The sequence below is a fragment of the Gallus gallus genome, chromosome 3 (assembly GCF_016699485.2).
Source record: "Gallus gallus isolate bGalGal1 chromosome 3, bGalGal1.mat.broiler.GRCg7b, whole genome shotgun sequence".
In the NCBI taxonomy this organism is placed as follows: Eukaryota; Metazoa; Chordata; class Aves; order Galliformes; family Phasianidae; genus Gallus; species Gallus gallus.
The window spans coordinates 106,545,961-106,566,349 of record NC_052534.1 but is presented as its reverse complement, the minus strand read 5'-3'; the positions used below and the strand labels follow the sequence as shown (position 1 = coordinate 106,566,349).

At 41.9% G+C, this 20,389-nt stretch overlaps 1 protein-coding gene across 1 annotated transcript in view; it reads left to right on the top strand.

Annotated features, from left to right (window-relative positions):
* The window catches only part of RP1L1 (retinitis pigmentosa 1 like 1), a 52,776-nt gene extending 32,741 nt beyond the window's left edge, over window positions 1-20,035 (top strand). Inside the window, exons 3-6 of the mRNA XM_040698314.2 lie at window positions 10,894-11,059; window positions 13,029-17,812; window positions 19,214-19,504; window positions 19,739-20,035. Coding sequence (XP_040554248.1) covers window positions 10,894-11,059; window positions 13,029-17,812; window positions 19,214-19,504; window positions 19,739-20,035 — 5,538 coding nt within the window. The remainder of the gene's footprint in view (window positions 1-10,893; window positions 11,060-13,028; window positions 17,813-19,213; window positions 19,505-19,738) is intronic.
* Window positions 20,036-20,389: the final 354 nt, after the last annotated feature.

Sequence of the window (20,389 nt, the reverse complement as noted above, 5' to 3'; positions counted from 1 at the left end):
TGAGCTGCTCCAATAGGACTTATCAGCCGTCAGAAGAGTTTTCCAAGGGATGTGGCTAGTTTTGTGTTTGCTGGAGTACAGCCAAGACTTGGATATGTTTTTTCTTAGGCACACTCAAGACTGACTGTAAGTTATTATATTTGATGACCAGAAACACTGTATTTCTCTAAAAGAGAAAACATGGAATACAGCAAAGTTTCCTTGAGGGATGAGAGTTAATCAGGGACAGTCCTGACTGAAGGAATGCTTCCCTAGGCACCACTCAATGGAGAATGTAAAGGATTAGCCATTAGAAATTCCTTGGGGGTAGGGACCTTCATTTTGCTTCCATGTCTGTGCAGAGTTGGGAATGAGAGACAGAAGGAGCTGCATCAAGACTAACCATTCTCAAACAAATCATGCAAGCTTTGGCAGTGGACAGTTGTAGCAGAAGGGCACATATAAGTGATTCTTTCCTTCATGTATCATCCCAGACTTAAGCAGCCTGAAGACCTAGGTCAGAGCACCTACTTTGACCCTGAGATCACATGGAACCATCTAGCCATACCCATCTTGTGGGTCTTCCAAAATATTCCCCTTACGTACAAAACTGGATGCCTACATCCAAGCTACTTATTTGGAGCACTGCAACATGTTGTCCTGAGAGGTTCTAGAGTCTCCCTCCTTAGAGATCTTCAAAAGCCATCTGGTCTTGTTCTTGAGCAACCTGCTGTAGGTGACCCGGCTGGAGCAGGATGGGACCAGGTGGACCTAGAGGACCCTTCCAACCTCAGCCATTTTTTGATTTTTTGATTCTGTGGAAAGCTCCTTGCCATGTGCTGAAACCCATATCTTCCCAGGAACTGTGTGAGAGTGTAGGTTCATCCAGGCTTTAAACACACAAAAGACTATTATAGTAATGTAATAGTACAGGCGACTATATCACAGTGCTCTGGATCCAGAACTGTTTAATTTACTACCAAAGACAGAAGCTTTATTTTTAATTGTTATTAGTAAAGGTATTATCCTGACTTTTATTACTAAGTCATTCTTGATAATAATGACTGTATCTGCAGTGACCTTAGGGTACAGGGCAAGGAAACAGGCTTGTCTGACATATTTCCTGACTCCTGACATATTTCCTACACATTCTTATATCCATTTCTAGGATATCTGTAGACTGTCTGCAGGCATCCTCAAGGCTGCTCACGTTTGGATTGTCTACCAAGCTCATCTATCTTAAAGACAGGTGTCATAGAGACCCGGTGGAAGAGGGAAATGTGATACATGAAGGCAAATGAGCAAGTTTAAAGGTTTAAATGAGAAAAGAAAGGTGATTATTTCCCTTCTTGGGATAGTTAATTTTCTCATTCCATGTTGCCATATTCTCTGTGACACTTGTTTTCATGCTGACTTCAGGTATGAATAATTGCAATCAATTTCAGACCCTCATCTGGTGCGAACCATTGTTATCAAATGAACTGTACCACTTTCCACCCACCATGTGAGTGACTCATGGTCGGAAAACAAACCACAGGTTTCAGGTTCAATATTCTCTGATTCCATGCCAAAACCACAAACACTCCAATGAGATTTACACAAGCGATCTGTAAACCTCATCAAAACTTTCCATGAACCTGATCCATAAGAAGACACATATCCAGGTGTGTTTTATGAACCTTTGAGATGCCCTGAAATCATTTGGCCCATTGCCTTACAAGATGCAGTTAAATGGACTCCGTGTGCTAGCCTCTTTCTTATCTAACATGTACCAAATCTAATACTTTCTTATCTATCATATACCAAATGCAAATGATTCCCTTAGCCTGAGGAGATTTTGTTCTTTCAATAACAATGTAACAAAGTGTAATTGCTTTCTAATTCTTTTGAATTTAATCCAATAGTATTATTATGTGCAATCATATTTGTTAGCATTGTGTATTTATTTACCTAGCGTACAAAGAATAGCAGAATTCCACCCTCTCCTGGAAAAACTGTGAAGATTCTTTTAGCAATTTAAGTAGAAATCACTGGTTCTGGACATAATTTTTTGCAGGAAAAGCAGTTTTTTTTTTTTTTAACATACCTAGTTTTCCAAATACAGTTTTAGGAGTTTTTGGCAAATCTGAAAAAGAACCTTTCGCATTTTCATCGATTTGTTTCTTCCTTTGGGCTATGAGCAGAGAATCCAAAGGATTCTACTTCAACTCAGCAAGGTCTAGTTCTCTTCTGATGGGCATCTTTTCTGAGATAAATCTGCCTCATATCAGGAAGCTAATTCTACAGTGCTGCCAACTTCAAATCTGTAGTAGAAACTTAGCAAATGGGTTAATAGTCTGGCCTTGATAAAAGGAATACTCCTGTCCAATTAAAGCAAGGTTTCCAGCTAGATATTTTTTCTTTTTTGACCCTTTTACTCCAGAAATTGACCATCATAGGCTGTATTCTTAGCGCTCAATGAAGAAAAAAGCTTCATGGAAGAAGTGCTCAGGATGATAAGACCATGGAGTGGTGCCACGCTGGGCTCTGTGGGTGCTCTATGGGCTTGATCTAGAAGCAGTTGTTCTACATATTCAGTCCCAGTGTTTCTCTGTACAGCTAGTGGGAGCACATCTTGTGATGCACATCAGCATCACGCATTGTGCTCCCTTCTTCCCTCAGCTTCCAGCTGAAGTAGTTGTGTACATTTCCTACGTAGAAAGAGAAAGCTTTGAGAACTTCTGGTCATGGGGAAAAGCTTGAACTCACGAATCCCGACTGAATCAGTGTGATCAGTTCTTAATCGTAAGAACAAAATGCTTATCATTTTTCAATATTTGGCAATTTTTAACCTAAGCCTACCCTTGGAAAGCGTGAGGTCAGGCACTTAGAGAAGTCTGTCTTATTAGTTTTAAATGTCTATGTTGGATATAACCATTTAATGAACCTGGTGTCAAAGAAGCAGGTGGCAAACTGACAGTCCTGTAAGGGATCACAGCTTGTCAGAAAGTGGAAAATATTTGCAGTAGAAACTTTTCAAGAAATACCTCCCTCTCTTGCATGCTGAAGTTTGCACTCTTAACAGAAATTTCATGTCTGTTTCTCTGGCTGATTCACGATAAGTAAATTCTTCAGTGTCAGACCTTGCTTTAAGCTGATGGAGTGGCTGGGTAAGGAAAAGGCCATAAAAAGCTTGTGTATGACATTGGTTTGATGTGGAGATCTCGTGACTCCATCCAGAACTCGGAAGAAGTCCTCAGAAAGACATTTATGGTCTTCATCATCAGCTTTCTCTTCTTCTGCAGAGGAAGTAACCACAACATTTCTCATTTGATCCTAGCAGATTGTCCTATGAGATGAACCAGGCTGTAAATCAGTTTTCTTCCCCTTTCTTCAACTGTTTCTCAAGAACTTTTCTGCATTTTCTTTTCATGCCTTTTTTTTCAGCCTTTCCTCTTCCTTCCCCTTATTCTCTGTGGTATTTTTTTTTCCTTCTGATTCCCAAACAATTTCCAATGGCCGCTGAACTTCTGATTGCAGTATTTCTCCTGGACTGCTGAAGAACTTGCTCATCCAAGGTATTTCCAGAACCAAATTCAGAACGTTTTCTTTATGTCTGTTCAAAGTGCCAGATGCAGGGAAAATGCATCTTTGATTCCTCAAGAGTAAGCTGCCAGGTAAACATGATCTTTGCCTGTGTTTGACAGAGGAAGCAGTGAAGTGCATTATTACTCTGTCTTTCAGGTATTTTACTTTGACTGGCTGAGTGCTTCATGGCCTGATTTCCAGATCACAACTCCCAGAGATGTCACTTTTCATGCAGTTCTACACAGTGGTCAAAACAAAAAGCTAGAGAGCACATTGGAAAGTTTTCCTGCAGCCCATGTCTAGGCAATTCCAGTAGGCTGATGTTTTGAGAAGTGTTGGTATGACCAATCATCTTCTATCACTGCATCTCTTTGGCATCTGAACTAATGGACAGGCCTGTACTTCCCTGATATAATCAGCAAATAAAGGTAGTAACATGTAATATGCTTAGAAGGTCATCTGCTATTGCAGGAGCCTAGGATACTGGCATCTCTCCTGCTTCCTGCACATGGATTTTGGGATCCTGGGTTTCATATAGCCCCTAGGAGATCATAGTATTGATGAGCCATGGGAGAGAAAGAGATGATGTGTAGTGTTTTCTGGACTAATCAGGTGACTGCTACCGTTTGCAGAGGATTAGATCCATTTCTATGCTTCAGTTCCCTATTTTGAATTCAATATTAGCTTTTGCTCTGCCTTTCTTCTCGTGTGACAGGAGAGCCTTCTGGCTGCTCGTCAAATACACACCCTGCTATGTCCATGAGGCCCACCAGCCTTTTTCCAGTTGGCAAATGGGGCGTTCCATGGCAGTAGGGCGTGTAGAGGGTTGCCCATGCTGATGTTAGTGAAAGCGAGGTCAAGTAATGCACTTTCCTGTACCTTCCACCTTCCTTTCTTCCGCTAATTTGCTAATATGTATGTGGGCATGGAGTGGCAACACCCCATTACTCACATTGTGACCAACAGATTAGCATAGCTTTAAAAAACCACTCCCCAGAAGCACCTCTCTCATTCCTCCAGTGCAAAATCTGGGAAGAGAAAATGGGTTCTTCAAATCAACAGAATGTAAAATTGATTACTACTAAACTGAAATACTCCAATCCAGATCCTATATCCCCCTGCATTAAATACAGTATGACTACAAAACAGAAAGGCTATCTTGTAAATTTGAATGAAAAATAAAAAGGAACAGATGAAATAACTCAAGGAAATGGAACAATGAGTCAGCCTGAGAGGCAATGAACTCAGCCCGTTAGCCTCTTCTTCAACATGTCTGTTACAAGTTTTTCCTGTTTCTCTCTCACATCTCTGTACTTCCCTGGAAAGTGGACCATCTTATGGGCTCGTGATCTCAACCATGTCTTGCATTATTTCCCCATTCAGTCTTTCTCTCCCTGACTCCTTCACATGTCTTTGGTTGGCTGGCAGCCAGTAAAGGGAATGCAAAGTATACATCCTGATGTTTACCTTCATCAGGAGCTGGTGTTTTTATTCAGCTTCTGAGATGAGTACAGCCTCCATGAGTTCTTTCTTCTCTGGTATAAGCCAGAGGACAGCATGTTCTCTAGAAAGAGAGAAAGATTCTTTAAATTAGAGATATTATGTTTGTTCTTCTTCTATTTTCCGTATTGTTGACTGTTGCATTATTAATTGTGTTGCAGTAGCACCTAGAGGTGCTTGCTGAGATCACAGCCCCTTTGTTACTGCTCAGTTCCTGGTATATTTATGGAGACAATGCATTCTCCAATGGATCAAAACTAGACTGAGAAAAAAAGATGTAGTTCAGAAGAAATGATGTCTCTACCTTTTTGCCTCACAAAATAGTTATCTTCCCAATGGGATTGAGGGTAATGTCTATTAATTTATTATTTTAAATAACACCTAAGTGTTTTGAACTAATCCATATAGCCCACAGTGACACGTATTTCTTGTGCTATGTATAATGAAGAAGAAAACAAAACTTCTACTGCTTTGCAAAATCACAGTTATGTCATCAGAAGCGCAAAGGATTCAACAGAAATTATGAGCATTGACAAAACTTCCCTGGAAGAGCCTGTGCATGTAGGTTTAAAGCACTGCAAACTACAGTTTTTCTTCACATGACAGCACCTGATCTTTAAGACACCACAGAGGTTTAGGGCCAGAAGTTGACTGATAAGAGCAAAGATCATTCAACAGAAATAAGTATTAGCATCAAGATTTTTGCTTCCTGGCCCAGAACTTCCCTCACAACCTCCATAATTCGCTTTGTTCTTGATCGATGTAGAGGTCAATAGAGAGGTCTTGATTTGTTCCAGTGCGATTTGGATATGGCCCTGCTGTAGGACTGGAAGGCATCATTTCATTTCTTGGAGTTACACAATAAAACTTCATTGAGAGTCAGTTTCAGCCCACTGGGAGACAACTGCTGAACATTCCCTTTAAATTTTGTTCAGAGCAGTTATCTGCATTTCAAGTGCCTTGAACTGTTAGTAGCCCTTTCCACGATGTGATATGACAGGGTAACTACACTGAGGGAAGTCAAAGAAGGGCTTTGAATAGAGAGATCCAAAGGAACTCCTTCCAAAGCCCTCAAAGGACTCTGTTATAAGCCTTTTGTTTTCTTCTAATTTATTCCTAACTCTTCATTATCACAGATTAGAGTCTGCAAGATGCCATGTTTTTGGATTAAGCTTGCACATGGGGACAGCTCTCTAATTGTCACTATGTAAATGTACTAGATGCATCCTTGGGTTTCAGGTGGTAGTCTGGTGAGACACAGGTCTCATATTTATCTTGTATCCTCTCTGTCATCTTCCCACACATCTGAGATACCCTTGAGATACCATCTCAAACTGCTCTAGGCATCTACATTAAGATAACTGTGTTTAACTAGTTGATAGTTTTCTCTAGTCAGTAAGAGACAAGCATGTCTAGAGGGGAATATATCACCTGTATCAGGTGGGTTTCCTGAGGTGAAGCAACCTATCCTCCAGAAGTATTAACTGCTCTCCACCAACTATGTAAGAAACCCAAATGGTATAAGATGACTTTTATCATCAAACTCATGGCAAAATTACAGGGAAGGGCATTCCCTTCTCCATCACACTTCTTTCAGCTGATGATCAGATTTTGAAAGTTCACAGTCAGCTGCCTTTGTTTTAAGACTATGTTGAACTGAGATGCAATACTGTTTTCTCATAATAGAGTATCCTGGCATGGGTATTCAAGTATCTTGCTGTGGCAGTTTGAGGGAAGGGGGAAATCTGTTTGCCAGAAGGATTTCCTTACAGGTTCCTGCTCAGAAAAGATAATAGCATCTCTGTGCAAAGAGAACATGAATGTTGGAAGAAATCTGTGCAGGCCAACCAGTAGCTGCCACTTTATTTCACTGGGACATTGTCTGACCTCCCACTTTCTCCTCTGCATTAAAAGAAAACATCAACAATTTAAGGTTTTATTAAGTGACTTTTTTTAGGATGAAGTACATCCTACCCCACTGGCATTTATTTTTCTCCACTGATTGTGATCACTAAGGCAGATAAGACCCCATACTGCTCATCAGGTTGGTATCTACATGAGAACAACAACCACACATCCTGCAGTAAATTACAGAATCACAGGAATGCTGAGGTGAGATGAGACCTCTGGAGGTCATCTTGTCTAGCTCCTCTATTCAAACCACATCTAGAGCAGGTTGTTCAGGACCGTGTTCAGCTGGGTTTTGAATATCATACAGTATGGCAACTATGCATGCCTGAGCAACCTATTCCAGTGTTTAATCACTCTCATGGTGATTTTTTTCTTATGCTTAAGTGGAATTTCCTGTATAAATGAATTATCCAATCCAGTACAGGTCAGACAACAACAGACTTCAAAGTCCTGTGTTTTAACTGGTTGCAATGAAGCCAATGAGCCCTTTTAAATCTTCTAATTCTTACTTCAGTGATAGTTTCTCTTCTTCATCCCAGGTCTTTAACTTTTGGCCTATCGTGTTCTATTACTGTATAAAGCCTAGGTCCCAGAAGTGGTGACTGTAGAGTAAGAGACTGCCTAAGAGTTAGACAAGGTTCGTGCTCAGGAAGTCACTTTTCAGCCTTGGACAACAAGATCCCATATGCTGGAATTCATACTGTCCTCTCTGTAAGACCATTCCCACCTCATACACATCCTGAACAGAGATTCAGCATCAGATTATTCTTCCATAATTTCATTAATCAGATCAATGATTCCATCTATTTCTCTGGGGATCACGTGCTTCTAAAATAAGAGCAGCTACTGCATCTGCTTTTAGCCACGGGGCCACTGACAAATCCCATAATGCAATCTCTCATGCCACTTCACCAATTTTCTGTTTGACATCCTGTTTCCTTCCCCGGCATGGAAATCAATGACAGAAAATGCATGGAAAACACAGTCCCAGAGAGTTGTAATAGCTCTTAATCAGGTGGTTGTTACGTCCAAGCAGAAGAACAGGATTGCTTCTCTTTGGGGTGGCAAAATAAAACCCATAGTTTTCACGCCAGCAGCATGATGCAGTCTCCAGAAAAGCCAGAAATTCTGCACGTTGAGTCTCAACAGCAGACATTGGCATGTTTACAGGATCAGGAGCTGAACCCTTCATGTTAACAGTTATTTTTATGTGTGCCTCCAAGAGAGGCAAAGCAACAAACGTGAAATGCTGATTTCCAAACATAAGTGAATTCCTACAATCATTAATTTAAAGAGATTAATCCTGCAAGACATCAGGCAGAAGACCTATTTTACAGGAAAGCCACTGCTAAAGAGCTGGTGATGCCAGAAATACTACATGATGGAGCCTTTATTCAAAATCACACAACACAAGAGAATTCCATATGATTTAGCTTGTGCGATACATATAAATGCAGCAACTCAGCTGGCTCTGCTCTGTCGACTGCTGAGGTGGTGTCATTGGCACAATCCATTTTCTGCACACGTAACGCCATGGTGATGTGTGTGACTGAAGCACAGCACCAGGGAAGGAAGAGACCTGGGCAAAAATCATACCAGTATTTACCATGGTGGGGTTTTACAGACAGATTGTTCAAAATCAAGGTCAGAAGGGATTTCATTTCTGGTTTTCTTCCTTCTGCCCATTCTTTTTCTTTTCTTTTCCTCCTCCTTCCCACCTCCTTTTTCCTACTTGTATTAATACACACTGAAAGATCTCACTAACAGAATAAATCAGAAAAGGGTGGGAATGAAATGTACAGGCAGTTAAAACATACTCCAAATATTGTCATTTATTAGATTATAGGCTTTCTATATACTTTCCATGTGAGCTAAAGAAGTGTTTCCTTTAGAAATGTGCAGAGCGAAATTGGGTTTACTGGCAAATGACAAGCAGTAGACATAGACTGAGATTTGTGTTTCTGCTTCATGATACTAATCATATAGATTCAGTTTTGTTGCTTTACATGCAGTTGTGCTTCATGTAACATTGGCAAGCTGAGACTCTTACTGCAGGTTTTCACAGCACTAAACAGGATGGGACTCAGGTTGCAAGAGCTGGTCTAGAGCAAACAAAAATGAATAGGAGGATGATGGGATATAAGCATATCCATGGTAAATAAACAATTAAGTAGACAAATAAATAAATACCATGTGCCTTACTTTAAGGAAATCTATCATATATGTTTAATAGGATTGTCAGTGTGATCCTATGTGTCTTGCTTGTTTTTTCACCCTCTACTCATGCATCCATTCTCTGAGTAGCACAAGATCCAGCACTGGTATCCCAGTACCTCTCAAAGCACTGGTCATAGAGGTTAACCAATCTCAGAAAGCCTCAGAAGCATTTCACAGACTTGAACTCTGATAGGTACTGATTCTGCATTCCTTTGCTATGTGTAATTTAGAGGATGAGGTTTTTCTTCTTGCTCCATTGTGCCAGGCACGTGTGACAACCAAAAAACAGTCATCACAGTGCCTGTGAGATTTTTCTCTTTCATCCTCAGTTGCTGGTTAAAGAGCTGATGATTAAGTGACACAGTTGGGTCAGGATGCATCTTATGGGTGAAATGGTGCTCAGCCCACCATCAGTACTAGCTCTTGATAGCCCACTGCATGGTTGCTTCTTAGTAATAAGCACTCACATGCTCCAGAGATGCTCTCCTGTTGTAGCAGCCTGAGAAGCAGAGAGCATCCTAGCACAGCTGTGAAGACCCTGGTCAAATGTTGGCCACTCCTGAGGTCCTCTCAGACAGCTAGAGAGATCTTTCAATCCTCTTCAAAGCCATCACGTGATCTACTTGAGAGCTCAAATTCAGTCTTACAACAGACTGCAGAAGCAAGAGAGATGAGGAGTTCCAGGCTTTGTCCAGCCAATGCTCATCAGCAGACTATGCAAATAAAAAATGCTGCTCCTTTACTTCTTAGACAAATGTTGTGCTTGAGTAAAAGTGACTTTCTTCCACTTCTAGTCCTGCTATTGGTTACCAGCTGAAGGTGGCATGAAAGATTTTGTGTGTAATCTATCAGCAGGTCATGAGGTGGAGATGATGATGCAGTCTGTAAGCCTGGGTTCTCAAGGATGAATGAAATCCTTCACATGGATGATCCCCATTGAGAGACAGTGTCCCACACTCACATCATTGAGACAGTGCTTGAAGTAGTAGTAGTAAGGAAATCACAGCTTAGATCCTTTCCTGAGCAGAGGAAGGAAGAAAGCTAATGATCAATCTGGAATACAGCATCTACCAGGTAATAATTACAGTCCTGTGCAGGACTTAGAAGAATTACAGAATATAATTCTCTATAAGAGAAATTGAGAAGTCACCGGATCTTTCTCAATGAATATGTATCATGCTAAATTCTTTCCCAGAATATATAAAACTTTCCAATAATTGAGATATTCCTGCCCTTATACAATCTCTCCCTCCTCTTCCCTGTCTTGTGTCTTAAAGCATAACAGAGCTTCTTCATAGAATCATAGAATTATGGAATCGTTTGAGTTGGAAAGGACATTTAAAGGCCATCTGTCCCATGCCCCGCACTGAACAGGGGCACCCACAGCTCCATCAGTGCTCAGAGCCCCTTCCAGCCTGACCTTGGCTGTCTGCAGGGATGGGGCACCACCGCCTCTCTGGGCAACCTGTGCCAGTGCTTCACTACCTTTGTTGTAAAAAATGTTTTCCTTAAATCCAATCTATAAGTTTTGTTCAATGGAAGATCACTGCAAGAAAGCCCGCCAGCAGCCTCTGATAGACCCTGAAGTTCACTATTCTCTGTAATGTTAACATGTTTATTTTAAGGGACATCTAAAAGCCAACTGATTGCAGATCCAGGATGAAAAACATAGGTCTCCTATGTCACCTGATGGTGATCCTCTTGCTCTTATCTTTCCAGATTGACAGCATGCAGGCTTTGCTGCACTGTCCCAACGTGCTGGTGTGTGTCGGCCGTGAGCCATTTAAACCTGTATCGATGGAGAATTTGAGGAAACACTCAGTGGAGAAGCTGCCTGACCTGGCTCCCCGTTCCAACGGCAACAATGTCAATGAAAACAATGAAAGTAAGGAAAACTCTGGGGCACACTGCATAGTCATCTCCAGGCCTGTGTCCTACAGCTTGGAGATTACAGGCACCTATTGTACTACTCCAGTGTGCAGATTTCATGTGTGCTGCTTCACTTGCAAAATGCACTTCCCTCTCTCTGCCTCCCAGGCATTTCCATCCTCTCCTTCTTTTTCTCTGGTTTCCTTCTAGGATTTCCTCCCTACACCCTCTAGTCTTTCATTTACATGCTCCCCGTGTCTGGCTGACTTCCCTTCCTCTTTCATATCTCTGTGTCTCCTTTTCCTTCCAGAACTCCCTCCTTTCCTGTGTCTGCCTCTGAGACTCCCCAAACCCTTGAGATTTCCCACGAATCTTCTGTCTCCTTGTCTGTCACTCATATTATGCTAGCACTTCTGCACCAGGACCAGAGGATGCTCTGTATTTGTTTGCAGAAGACTCAGTTTCTCAGTTTCTGTTATACTTTTTCTAAATAACAGACAACTTTTCAGGGTGTGAAAGTCATTTCAAACAATGGGGAACTAACAGCTACCTGCAGTTAAAGGAGCTACTTTTGGAAATAAAACATGCTTTTATGGAAAGGTTATGTTCAAGGAGTAGTATGCTATGGGTTATTCAGAACCTCATCATGACTTGCCTGAGATCACAGGTAATAATCCCAGCTACCCTCAGTAGCCAACGGGAGGGAGCTGCCCATTTCCAGAGGGTAATACCTATATTAGGAATTTGGTTTTGTATGAAATGAAGTGTGCTCCGAGGTGCCCATTCCTCTCTCCATTGTCAACAATAGGAACCAGGAAATATTCACTTGTGTGTTGACAACTAGCTGTTGAAACTTGAAGACAGAGGCCTTCTACACTCACACTCTGAAATACAAAAAAGTTGTAGAGAGCAGAGAGAATAAGCAGAAGCTCTTTGTCCATCAAGAGATTGAACAGACATGCCAGTTCAAATGTGTGAATATGGTTATATAGGAGCTATTTCACATCTCATTTGTCTTGGTTGTTGTGCTCCCTTTGACATACAGTCTTCCTAAAATGCCCTCCATTCAGCTACACAGCCAGCCACATGCTCACAGAGCCATGTGGTTGTTTATGTATATACAAGTAACCTCTCAACAAGATAATGTATGTATTAGAAACACTATAGATCTATATTTTTCAAGATATCATGACAGCAATGTGCTCTGCCTGTACTGAAGGGTCCAGCACCTCAACAGATCTGTGCAGATCACTACATTGGGTCATAAAGGTGTTTGGATTAAAATTCTTAAAATTTCCTTACTACCACTGTTTCTTTCCATAATTTGTTTCCCTTTCTAACTACCACCAATTTATACTTTCTTTTCCATTTGTTCTTCGTATTTCAATAAATATTGTAATTATTCATAGTGTCACATCCCTGTGTGTATTGAGCACTGCCCCGATCTACATGGCACTACTTGTTTTTCCAGGCATATGAATGGAAAAGTGGATAATGCAGAATAAATGCCTGACACTTAACTACTAGCAAAGGAAGAACGTCACTTCTCCATTTAAGTTCTCTCATTCAAATAAGGATACAAACATTCACAAGGAGTATTTGCAGTGTGATTCTATGATAAAAAGAGATGCTCTGATACTAATTTGCTCTATATATCCTTTTTCTTTTCTCACTGGCAGGTATTACACTACTAATGCAGGAAAAAAAAACCAGCTTATATTCTAATCTAAATTCAAAATATGAGTTCAGGTATAGAAGCTTTTAATATATAAGTTTCAAACAAACTATTCTGCTCTATTTTAACTCAACACTTACAGTCATCACTTAGTCAAAGCTAAATTTTCACACTATGTGAACTGGCATATCTTGAATGGACTATTATCAACATTTGCTAATTTGAAGATTTGATCTCTGTATTTTTTGTCAGCCTCGTGTAGTTAACATTTCTCTCCATCTTTCTTTTCTTGACTTATTTCAAACTGCAGTGAACTTTGGATTGAAAGCCAAAAAAAGCGTTATCCATCCACGGTCAGCATCAAGCAACAGATCAATGAGATTTTCCTTATCATCAGAGAAGTCATATCCAAATGGTCTTGCTGCCTCACCAGATAACGGCGCACCTTTCTGTCCACATTCAAAACCTGGAGACCTGGTCCATTCCTTGGTCAATGATGACATAGAAAAGCGAGTGCATGTGAACAAGGATGGCAGCCTGTCTGTTGAGATGAAAGTCCGCTTCCGCTTGCTAAATGACGAGACTTTGCAATGGTCCACCCAAATCAAAAAGTCAAATTTGATGAACCGGATGCCTTGTGAAGAATCAGGTCTAGAGGAGGACAGTGGAGTAGACCCCATACAGAAAATGAACCCAGAAGCCAGCTCAGAGGCAGATGACTCATTATACCCATGTGATGTTGATTCTTACATGTCTAAACTTGAGGAATCTGAGTGTGATGAGGCTCACTGTCATAGCTGTGGCAAGAAACACCAGGACTATGATATTTGGAAAAACCCCATGCACGCTTCCCAGAGAGAAGAGCCCAGTGTACGAAGCACATGGCACACACGGTCATCGTGCTCCAGTACATCTTCCAGGAGGAGAGTAATCCACAAAAAAAAAGCTTCTGTGGATAGTCTCCGCACCACATCCAGTGAGGAATTCTCTGAGCACATTGTGCATGAGTCCTCATCCTACTCAGAGACTATAGAGAACAGGGTGGCATATCGATCTATTAAAAAGTGTACTTGTAGAAGTGATTTGTCTACAGGTGCTTCCAATGGAGAAGATCAGCAAGAGTACACCCGGACAAGCACGAGCAATAGTCAGAGGCCTTCTTCCTTGGGATTAATGTCACATTCAAGTTGTGAAAATAACCTGGATACTCAAGAAGCCCCTGAAGACTATGAGGCCAGTAAAACCAATTCACAAAAGGAAGATGAAAATTGTTTTGAAATTTCCTCTGTGAAGTGCTTAAAGGATGACGCAGAGGAGGCTGAAAGCAGCAGAGTTGGGAGCATCATATCAAGGTCATCAGTGCAATCCAGACAGAGCAAAAATATATGTGAGGAAACAAGTAGTGTGGGTAGGACCATGTCCTCCTCCAGCCTTCAGAAAGCAAATGAAGGAGATAACACTATGTGTTCCACTCCTGCCAACAGTGTGCACAGCAGGTCTAGTAACTGTAGCACACCTAGAGCAAAGAGTGAACACGATGACAACTCAGAAAACAATGCAGTGGTCTCCTCCTTCTCCAGCGAGTCATGCCCTAAGAAAGAGGCTGAAGAGATTGAAGAAGAAGAAAATGAAGTCAATGAAATCAGCTCAGTTTCAACAAATACAAAGCCCAACCAATCAGGTAAAGATGAGAGTAGTGAAGGTGAGCAGTGCTCTGCACCAGGAACACCCCAGTCCATAGCTAGTGTCAGGAATAGCAGGAGAAGTGATAGCAATGAGATTGTTCCATGCAATGCCTCTTGCTCTTCCAAAGGATCCAAAAAAAGCAAATACAGCCATCTCTATTTGGATGCACAGTCTGAAATGTCTGTGTCTTCACTTGAATCCACTCAGAATAAAAAGAAGAATTCCCTGCACGCAGAAGAGCTAAGATCATGCAGCAGGGTATCTAATTACTCCAAAAGCTCATGTGAAATCAAGAAAAGATCTATTGGAGACCCTATGTCTCATAACTCAGGATCTTTTCAGTCCAACATTTCATCTACAAGTGAAGCAGAGGCAATTGCTATTACTACTGAGGAGAAAAGCTCAAAAAGTACCACCAATGGATACAGTGCATCCTCAAAAGGCTCAAAGAGGGGAAGCCATAGAGAAGAAAACAGCAAGGCATCATCTCTCTGCTCAAGTGTTTCAGGCCCTAGTAGAAAAGCTGGAGAGGGTCATTCCAAGATGAATTCAGAGGCCCATTCTTCAAGACATGGAAGTATAAGTGAGAGCGTGTGTTCAAAAGGTGACCACTTAACTGAGACTGGGATTAGGAATGGAAATCCCGAAAGTGTCAGTTCAAGAGTCTCTTCAAAGTCAGAAGTGGAAGATAAACGCTTGCTGACACAAGTATCCCAGGAAAGTGATGGTAGGTGTTCACAATCAAACATGTCTCAGTCTTCAAAATCAAGGCAGAATAAAAGTAGAAATCTTAATGTGGCGATGTCAAACTCCAGTCGAGCATCACCATCAGAGACTATGTCAATATGCAGCAAGCATTTCCCTGCCCCACCAAAAGGGAAGCCAAACAGTAAAAAACCACGGTCAGCCATTTTGAAGAATTCCTCCATTAGCAGCATAGGTACTGAGTCAGTGTTCACTACAGGCAGACAGCAAAAAGATGTTGTAGATTCCTCCAAACCAACTTCCTTTGGATCTAAATCAGTTGCAACTGAGGCAAATGACCAGAAGAATACAAAGCTTAATGGTTCTTGCAGTGGAAAAGTGGAAGAAGTGTTAGAAGACACAGGAGTGCAGGAGGAATGGAGTGGTTTAATGCCATCTAGTTTACCAAATACATCTCCAGAAGAAGTTGTGCAAGAATGGCTAAGTAAAATCCCTTCAGAAACATTGCTTATGAAATATGAAATGGAGGATAATGCAGAAGAGGAATGTATAGAAGCAATCACTGAGATATCATGCTGTACAAATGCTGAGGAAATCCCAGAGGATGAAAAAGGTGAGGAAAAGAATGCTGCAGAAGCTGAAAATGAAGCAGTGGATGAAGTGGAGAAAGAGACGGTAGAAGTCATTGCTGTAAATGAAGAGGCTGAAGAGTATGCAAATCAGGAACAAATCCCTGAAGTCATGTCTGAAGCTGTCAAGGCTGACCAGGCAGAATGCAGTCAGTCAGTTACTTCTAGCCAAAATAACAACAAAAAAGACCTGCCAACCTCTGTCCAGACTTCTGTCCAGATTATGAAGGCCTTGCTCAGTTCAAAACATGAAGCAAAATTTGACCGATCGAACAGCTTGCCTGAAGTGTCTCCCACAATGGGGAGAAAACTGAGTAATTCTGCCACTGTCCTGATTACTTGTCTTGCCAGTCTGCAGCTCCTTGATGAAGAGTCAGAAGATCCATCAGATAAATCAAAATGTTTGAATAAGCCAAGATATATGGAACTGCTAAATATTTTCCAAGCCCTGTGGTTTGGACAAACAGCTGAAAAAAGCGGTCCAAGCTCAGGTCAAGAGGCAAGTGGACAAGAAAAGTCAGCTTCTGGATTTAAAGTCCCAAAATCTGTAAATGGTGACTTCACTCCAATGTCCTCCTCTGGGGTGGATGTCAGCAGTGGTTCTGGTGGTTCAGGAGAAGAGATTACAGCTGGTGCCAAGGACTGCAATTTACTAGCACAAAAGACTGTTGAATTCAAATCTGATGGTCAAGCGGAAGATGGAGAGACTGCCACTGAACTGACTGAAACTGAGGAGCAGAGTAAACAGGAAGAGCACTCATCCCGGCCTTCAACAGCCTGCTCAAAATCAAAAGGTGAGGAAAAAGAAAATTCTACTAGAGAGGAATCTCTACTTCAAGATCAATGCAGTAACTGTGAGAATGATCAGGAGAAAGGGGAAGAGAATGAGAACACAGAAAATAGCAGATTAGTTGAAAATGGAGAGAAAGAGGAAGCTGAAGCTGTAAATGAAGCACTGCTGAAAGAAAATCTTGAAGAGGCAGCTGATCAGTTATCCACTACTATTGAGACAAATGTCAGTGATGCTGACTGTGGGACAGAACTGAAAGCTGATATTCAAGAGCAGCTTGAAAAGGGGTCTACAAAGGATCCAGAGCCCAAAGTTGATACGGCCACCAGCATGGGCACATCTCTTGTCCAGCAAAACTCAGTGGATCCAGATCCCGTCTGGGTCCTGAGGCTACTAAAGAAAATTGAGAAGGAGTTCATGGCTCACTATGTCAATGCTATGAATGAGTTAAAAGTCAGGTGGAACCTGCAGAACAACCAGCAGATGGATGAAATGATCTTGGAGTTGAAGGAGGAAGTAAGCAAGAGGATACAAAGAAGCATAGAGAAGGAGCTGAAGAAGATCAAAAGCAGAGCAGGAACCAAGATGCCAAGACCTCCAGATGGACCACTAAAGCGTGAGTCAACACTCCAAACTGAGCAGAGGAGACGGCGGCTGCAGACTATGCATAAAAAGTCATTCTTCAGTGACAAGACTGGAACCCACAGTAGGCTTGCAGACACATCAGATTTATCATTAGATGTAGATGAAGATACAGCATTTAGTGCAGCTTTTGAGGCAAGTATTAGTGAGCAACCAAGTGAGGAAGAATACTGCCCTTGTGACGCTTGTGTGAGGAAAAAAATGGCTTCCAAGCCCGCAAGAAACCCAGTGGTGGCCACCAATGCCCCAGTTGTGAAAGCATTTGATTTACAACAGATCCTGAGGAGAAAGAAAGATGAAAATGAGGAAGCCTGTGTCTCAGAAGCAGCCCAGGACAACAAAGCAACTCCCAGTAGTAATGTGGAAGAAGCAGCAGAAAACACCAATCCAGATGAAGAGAATGATGAGAGTGACCTCCAGTTGGGCCAAAAGGAAATGAAAGGAAATGAAGAAAAGAAGTCAGTATTAGATGAAATGGATGGCTCAGTGCTGAATGAAGATGCAGAAGAACCAGTATTAGAGAGTCAAAACTGTGAGATTGAGGAGGAGGTTACGGATGAAGAAACCAAGGAAGAAGAAAAGGAAGAAACGAAAGAAGTGGAGGAAGAAGAGGAAGAAAAAGCGGAAGACATAACATTGAAGGCAGAGGAAGAGGAGGAAACAAAAGAGGAGGTAGAAGGAGAAACAAAAGAGGAGGAGGAAGGGAAGGAGGAAGAAGAAGAAACAAAAGAGGAGGAACAGGAGGAGGAAGAAGAAATAAAAGAGGAGGAGGAAGGGAAGGAGGAAGAAGAAGAAACAAAAGAGGAGGAACAGGAGGAGGAAGAAGAAATAAAAGAGGAGGAGGAGGAAGGGAAGGAGGAGGAGGAAGAAACAAGAGAGGAGGAGGAAGGGAAGGAGGAAGAGGAGGAGGGGAAGGAGGAAGAAGAAGAAACAAAAGAGGAGGAACAGGAGGAGGAAGAAGAAATAAAAGAGGAGGAGGAGGAAGGGAAGGAGGAGGAGGAAGAAACAAGAGAGGAGGAGGAAGGGAAGGAGGAAGAGGAGGAGGGGAAGGAGGAAGAAGAAGAAACAAAAGAGGAGGAACAGGAGGAGGAAGAAGAAATAAAAGAGGAGGAGGAGGAAGGGAAGGAGGAGGAGGAAGAAACAAGAGAGGAGGAGGAAGGGAAGGAGGAAGAGGAGGAGGGGAAGGAGGAAGAAGAAGAAACAAAAGAGGAGGAGGAGAAGGAGGAAGGAAAAGCGGAAGAGGAGGAAGTGAATGAGGAGGAAGAAACAAAAGAGGAGGGAGAAGGAAAGGAAGAGGAGGAGGAAGTGAATGAAGAGGAAGAAACAAAAGAGGAGGAGGGGGAAGTGAAGGAAGAGGAGGAGGAAGTAAATGAGGAGGAAGAAAGAATGGAGGAGGAGGGGGAAGGAAAGGAAGAAGAGGAGGAAGTGAATGAGGAGGAAGAAACAAAAGAGGAGGAGGGAGAAGGAAAGGAAGAGGAGGAGGAAGTGAATGAAGAGGAAGAAACGAAAGAAGAGGAGGGGGAAGTGAAGGAAGAGGAGGAGGAAGTGAATGAAGAGGAGGAAAGAATGGAGGAGGAGGGGGAAGGAAAGGAAGAAGAGGAGGAAGTGAATGAGGAGGAAGAAACAAAAGAGGAGGAGGGAGAAGGAAAGGAAGAGGAGGAGGAAGTGAATGAAGGGGAAGAAACGAAAGAGGAGGAGGGGGAAGTGAAGGAAGAGGAGGAGGAAGAAACAAAGGAGGAGGAAGAAGACATGGAGGAGGAAGTAAAGAAGGAAGAGGAAGAAGCAAAGGAGGAAGAAGAAGATGTGAAGGAGGAAGAAGAAACAAAAGAGGATGAGGAAATGCAAGATGAGGAAAAAGAAACAAAGGAGGATGAGGAATCAAAAGAAGATGAGGAAGTAGAAAGAGAGGAGGAAGAAGAAGCAGAAGAAGATGAGGAAGAAGTGAAAGAGAAGGAGGAGGAAGAAGATGAAGAAAACACAAAAGAGGAAGGGGAAGAAGCAAAAGAGGAAAATGAAGGAGAAAAATATGAGGAAGAAACAAAGAAAGAGGAGGAAGTAGCAAATGGGGAAGAAGAAGAAAAAGAAGTGCAAAATGAAGAGCAGGAAGTTGAAGTAGAGTCCAAAGCTGAAGATGGAGCTGATAATGAAGCTGAAGAAACACAAGAGCCAGAGGGTGAAGATATTGAGGCTGATGAGGAGGAGGAGACATGCAAAGATGTTGATGGCTCTGAGGCAGATGAGAATCCTGAAGGAGATGCTGTAGAAGGAAGTGAGGAAGCTAAGCAGGATGAGGATGAGGCAGCAGAAGATGGAAATGTGGAGTTAGAAGATGAGGCATGTTCAAATGAAGAAGAAAACAACAGTGAAGGTGGTGAGAAATATGAAGAAAATGATGAAGAACCCACCAGTGATGACCCTGACCAAGCAAACAAAAACCACGAAGGCAACAGTAAGTCTTCTGAAAGAGTCTCCAGGGCCAAAGGCAAAAGAAACAGGAAAAGGCTAGAGACTCTGAGCAAAGCAGTTACCATTTTTGGTTCTTCTTCTCTGGGAAACTTCTCACAACAGTCCCAGAAAGGGTCTGATGATGAAAGTGAAGAGGAATGCCAAGATAATAACTCCATAAGCGAGCACCCCAGTGGAGAGGCTCAAAGTGATGAGAGCAGCAAACCTTCAAAGATGTATCCTGACAGTGAGGAAGAAGAAGACGACAAAGCATCTTCACACACTGATCCTTTGGGAGATGAGGAACAGCCAGATGCTGAAGGTGCAGATCCGAAGGGAGACAAACATACTGATAAGGTTCAGGCTTCTAAAAATAAAGAAGGTTCTGATGAAATTGACCAGGATGACCTGGACTTCTAGAACTGCTTATCAAAAACTGCTTTTTTTCTTCTTTCTTTCTTTCTTTTTTTTTTTAAAAGTAAATTTTTGATTACATATTGCAGTATCTCCAGTGAGTTGAGCCATCATAATTGACTTTTCTTCTGAGTTAAATGTGGTAAGCTTGATCTTGAATCCTGTGAGTAAAGTTGCAATTACTTGCCCTCATTTCTAGAGGGCTAGCAAACCCTTAAAGATTTAGTGGTTTCATTAGAAAACTGGTTTGGGGAAGGGGAAGGCTGTTTTGTTTGTGATACCTTCTTGTTCCTACTCTTTAAGCCATGCTGTTTGCTGCTTGAGTATCTGTGGCTCTGCTGGGCATCACGTCTGAGTAAC